A 5,227-nucleotide genomic window follows, 5' to 3' on the forward strand; every position below is an offset into this window, starting at 1 on the left:
TAAACGATCAAAAGCACTCACTTTAGGTACAACGTTAAATTACAATTATAGTTAAAAAAGGACTGATTTTTTAAACAAATAATAGACGAAATGTTTTACATAAATGCGAATTTAGCAATAAAATGGTCAAAGTGGAAGATCGAGACCTTTCCCTATTTCCACCCCAATCAACTGTAGAATTCCCTTGTTCAAAATCTGAAAAAATCACAACTCCAGGGATGAATACTTGCACAAAAGGCTTTTTGGGTGACAATAAGAAGAAGAGCAGAACATTGAAATTCAGAGGGGAAACAGAAAAGAAGGAGAAGAACTCACCAATTCTACTACGAAAGTTCCAATGAGGCCAATCATACAAGCTCTAGAATTCCAAATTTCAGCTGTCCTAGTGAAACCAAGAAAAGGGGCGCTGAATTTCGGCTCTGTTTTCGGCACTTCCACCTGAAATTTCCCAAACCCATTTCATTTCCATAACTAGAATTTCCAGACAGACAAACAAAAAAAAAAAAAAAAGATTTAAAACGAAAAGCAAGCGCAGAAACAAGAACATACTCCAGCAGGAAGCTTTGCAGCATGGATCCTGAAGGATACGTGTTTCTTAAAGGTTGCAACATTCAGCTTACGATTATTGAAAAGTGCGAGTTGCTGGTTCCGACGGTTTATCGGAACTGCCGACGGGAGGAGAGGGGACAGTAATATGGAAGAAGAAGTTGCCATTGTTTTGGTTCTACGACCGTAACCGTTGCTTCTTCAGCCACCTTATCTTGTTCGTACGGGTTCATATTCTGTTTTTTTTTTTTCCTTTTTCCTTTTTCCCGTGGTGGGTTTTGATACACGTTCATCTTGCACTGGACTGGGCACAAATGACGTGTTGGGTTGGATCCCAGTGGGCATGGACCGTGAATGACGTCTCGTGTCCCACAGCCACAGCATGCGCAGGACTCGATCACATTCAGTTCAGATTTCAGAGTGTGCATAGGTTTTTTTTAAGGTTGCATGATGAGTTGGGTTACAAATTGAATTCTATATTGATAGTAATAAATTAAAATAATAGAATAAGTTATGTAGAATGAATTTGAATATATTTAAATGGTAAAATGAATTTAAATATTTTTAAAACATATGGATCCAACCAATCAACAAACTGTTCACCTGACATGTATAAAAAGCAGGCGCAGCAACCTTTTTTTTTTTTTTATAGAAAGCCGGCATTAAAAATATGGGTCCTATTATTAAAACATAAATTTTTAAAAAGAACAGGCAGAACTTATCCACTAATTATTTTCCTTTTTTTTAACCCAGAAAGTTGTACAAAAAGTCCTCAAAACTCAAACTCGTTACGGTTTTTACTGAGTAGTTTGGCTGGTTGAGTTTTAGTGGCACTTGTACTGAAGGATTAGATAAAAAAAACTCCAAGGGTATCACCATATATATCAGACATCAATCAAAGGATCGTCAAAAGTACTGTGTTGATATTGTGTTTTGCAGTCCAAACAGTTCCACAAAGTCCAAACTCCCTGGTGCCTGCAACTAAAAAGAAAGTGAGGCTTCTGTGGCCTCCAGTGTCATTCCGATGTCTAAGTCAATGGGTTGTTCTCTAGCAATAGAGAAGGAAAATATAATGTGAATAAAAGAGTTATGTAGGTTGAATCGAGATCCTCCCGTAAGAGGGTTATCCCTTATTTATACCTGAGTTGGGCCTTTCAGTCAAGGGAGATCGTGGCGTGTCAGACGCTAGGCCTGCCACCACCTATTCTCTATCGCCTTAGTGGGGGCCAGTCTGCAGCCTGGCGAGAGATCGCGCCATGTTGGTTGTCCTACGTCTGTGCGGCCGCCACTTCTCTGTCATGTCAGGAGATGTCAGACCGCGGGCGAGCCTTCCTTAGCTCGCGAGACGTTCCATCGCTCGCCGGATTTCCTGACACCAACCTGGGTTGGCTTGTGCCTGGGATCCGGGACTCTGGGGTCAGGTGCATGATGATGTTGTGCCCGCCTGGCCCAATAACCTGATTTGCTAATTTGCAGACCCCGATCCTCCCAAACCTTGAGTCGACAGGCCCGAACAGACCAGGCCTACGCTTACTTTACTTCCCGATCCTCTCGCCTTGAGTTCTTGGCTCCCCTACTCGGGCTCGGGTTTCTTGATTTGGCTTTCCTAGACTTGGACCCTTTGAAAGTGGGCATTGGCTTTCCTAGGCTTGGACCCTTCGGAAGCGGGCCTTCCTTCACATACTGGATGCAGCAAATTATAATGTACTAATATCTACTTACACACTAATTAGCGTCCACATCTTAAAACATTTTCCCATTGCCACTTAGGTTTGATGGCAGAATCCCAACAATGTTATCATGTGACATGCATATTTAGCTTGAATTCACAAATAATAACATCTGTAAGAAGTATTCCATAAATATAGTTGTAATCTGGAGGTAATTGTGGAACAACTGTTGAGATTGAGTTTGAGGTATATATTCCTTCAACTGCTACATTTTTATGAGTTCTAACAGTAGTCAAGCATCTAAGAGCATTGACATTGACCTAACCATGCAAATTGTGGTTAAGTAGGTCAAAAGTGGTTTGCATTAGAGTAGTCAAAACTCCAATACTCTACTTTTGAGCTACAGTAAATCTATCCCCTTTTTCAAATTTGGCCAGTAACTATTCATCTTGCAAATAATATTTTACTCTAAAAATATTGTCAATAACTACTATTGGATAGTTAGATTGAGGAAAAAAATAGTTAGGAAACAATAATTTTAAATAAAAATTAAATTATTAATTAATATATGAAGTGTATTTGCAAAATATAAAAAAAAATATTATTAAAATATCTAATATTATATTATCATTTTGACTTTTGAATGGATTGTTCAATATGGATTAACCTCTCCAATGATTTTGACTTTAGCTAAAACCTCAACTTTTAATCAAATTTTGGACTTGATAATAGTTAGACTATTACTAATGCTCTAACACATACAACAAAGACACATCACTTGTCAATTTTTCAATATAATTCTCGAACAAGCATGGGAATTTCTGTGCTCTTATAAATTTATTTACAAGTCCGGTCTCACTTGTGGCAATTTCTGCTTGGTTAGAGAAAATACTGCACTCCATATTATGAAGAAGATGATATCAAAATGGGAGGTAGGGTAGTAATAGGGTTACGATCTTATTACTATGCATTTACTACTCATAGTTCATTTAAAATTTTTTATTTTTTTATTATTTTCTTTTAAGTATTTTTTAAACATTCTTAATCATTAAGAAAAAATTAAAAATATATATATAATTTTACTAATAGTCACTTCCTTAACCACTAAGTAAAATTAAAAATTAAAAATAAAATAAATATAAAATAATAGTAAATAAATAATAAGAGGATAAAAACCCTATAAATTTCCTTAAAAGAAATCGGCAGGTTACCATCTATAGATAATGTTAGTTACTCAGGTCCAAAAGATTTGTCATCATCTTCTGAAAGAACATTCCGGAATATGTCAAGTGTACTATATCTTAGAAGTGGTAGCTATGTTATTATGCATTATATTGATTAGCCAACTAATCATATTCGACCATTTATGCAGCAGGGTCTCTAGTTAGAAATCAATAGTCATATTTACTGGAGGAACCCAAAAGGATATTAAAGAAAAGAGAAATGGTAGTTATAGTATACAAATACCGCGTAATTACTTAGAAGAAAGTAAATAAATACGAGATTTACATAAAAAAAAATTTTAATTTTTTAATAATAGACATCACTATTTTTCAAAACGATTACATGACGTTTGCTCATTCTATTCTATGACTATTTATAACATTACTAGTTACCATCAAAAAAACACCAAGATTATTAACCTATCCAACTCTCAAAAGTGTGAATGCTGGAGGTGATGTCTGTCCAGAATCTGCACCTTTCACAAGCAGGCAAATACTTATATATCAAAAGAAAATAAGTAATACTACTCATCATTTCAACTTATATCATCATTTCGTTATTCTATGATGTGTCATTAAATGATTATAAATTATTTATAATATTTTACTTGTGAACTTATTATTTAATGTCATATCATGAGATGATGAAATGATGGTAAGAGTTGGGATGATGAATAGATTTTTCAAAAAAAAAAAAAAGAAAATTTGCAAGCCGAATTTGCAGAGATCACAACAATGGAAGTGCATGAATGACGCTTTCCAGTACCATGAAAAGTTCCACTGTGAAAGAAATCCATACAAGTATGAATATCCTCTGAATCTAAATTTTAGTGAGCAAACAAGCTGAAAAATAGAAAAAGCAAAGCCCTATCTCTGGCTCTGAACGTTATTCTGATGTATTAAGGCATCACCAACGCAACTAACAGAGTCCACAACAACAGAGCACTAAGTGGAATGTATACGGCTGTGTAACAACCCTCTGTTGTGTAATATTCCAGAATTCTGCTATGTAACAGAATGGACAGATGTCATGTATTAAATGGAAAGAATATTCTGGGTTGTTACTCATTGCTTCTATAAATAGAGGTCTATTGTGTATATGTCCGTGTGTAGAAAAACAGTGAATTAATTGAAGGTACTCTGTGTATGGCATTTTTACAAACAGATGGTGTGTTGGTGTTTTCTTCATGGTAATCAAAGCCAGAAAGGACTAACGTCCCTTCTACAATGGCGACTTCCGCTAAATCCACTTCCTCTACTGTAAGTTCGTCTATTGTTACTGCAGCCACACACCTTGTTAACCTCAAACTCACCATAGAAAACTATCCTCTATGGAAAGCTCAAATAGTTCCGTTTCTAAAAGGTCATAAACTGTATGGGCATGTTGATGGCTCTTACCCGATACCTGAACCTCTTCTTGATAACAAACCCAACCCTGCCCATGATCAATGGCTACTTCAAGACCAACTCATTATCTCGGCCATTAATTCCTCCCTCTCCGAATCTGTCCTTACTCAAGTTCTTGACTGTACCACCTCAAAACAAGTATGGTCAACTCTCCAAAATTTGTTCTCAGCACAATCTTCTGCACATCTCATGAACACTCAATTCCAACTTGCTACACTTAAGAAGGGAGCCGAATCTATTACAGAATATTACAACAAAGCAAAACATCTCTCCTCTCAACTAGGTGCTGCAGGTCGTTCCCTCTCAGATTCAGAATTTACTGTCTTCCTTCTAGCAGGGCTCGGAGCAGATTATGAGTCATTAGTCACCTCCTTAACCACT

At 36.4% G+C, this 5,227-nt stretch overlaps 1 protein-coding gene across 1 annotated transcript; it reads right to left on the reverse strand.

Annotated features, from left to right (window-relative positions):
* Positions 1–793, reverse strand: LOC121266735 (light-harvesting complex-like protein OHP1, chloroplastic). Its single transcript, XM_041170540.1, has 3 exons — positions 550–793; positions 316–438; positions 1–195 (listed from the first exon to the last, which is right to left on the reverse strand). The coding sequence occupies exons 1-3, from the start codon at positions 712–714 to the stop codon at positions 127–129; spliced, it is 357 nt and encodes a 118-aa protein (XP_041026474.1). The 5' UTR covers positions 715–793; the 3' UTR covers positions 1–126.
* Positions 794–5,227: the final 4,434 nt, after the last annotated feature.

Source organism: Juglans microcarpa x Juglans regia, chromosome 5S, assembly GCF_004785595.1.
Source record: "Juglans microcarpa x Juglans regia isolate MS1-56 chromosome 5S, Jm3101_v1.0, whole genome shotgun sequence".
Taxonomy (NCBI): Eukaryota; Viridiplantae; Streptophyta; class Magnoliopsida; order Fagales; family Juglandaceae; genus Juglans; species Juglans microcarpa x Juglans regia.

Coding starts and splice junctions, on each gene's coding strand:
- LOC121266735 (XM_041170540.1), bottom strand. CDS start 714: ATGGCAACTTCTTCTTCCATATTACTGTCCCCTCTCCTCCCGTCGGCA. Junction 439..549: donor CTGCAAAGCTTCCTGCTGGA/GTATGTTCTTGT, acceptor GGGAAATTTCAG/GTGGAAGTGCCGAAAACAGA. Junction 196..315: donor GAACTTTCGTAGTAGAATTG/GTGAGTTCTTCT, acceptor TGATTTTTTCAG/ATTTTGAACAAGGGAATTCT.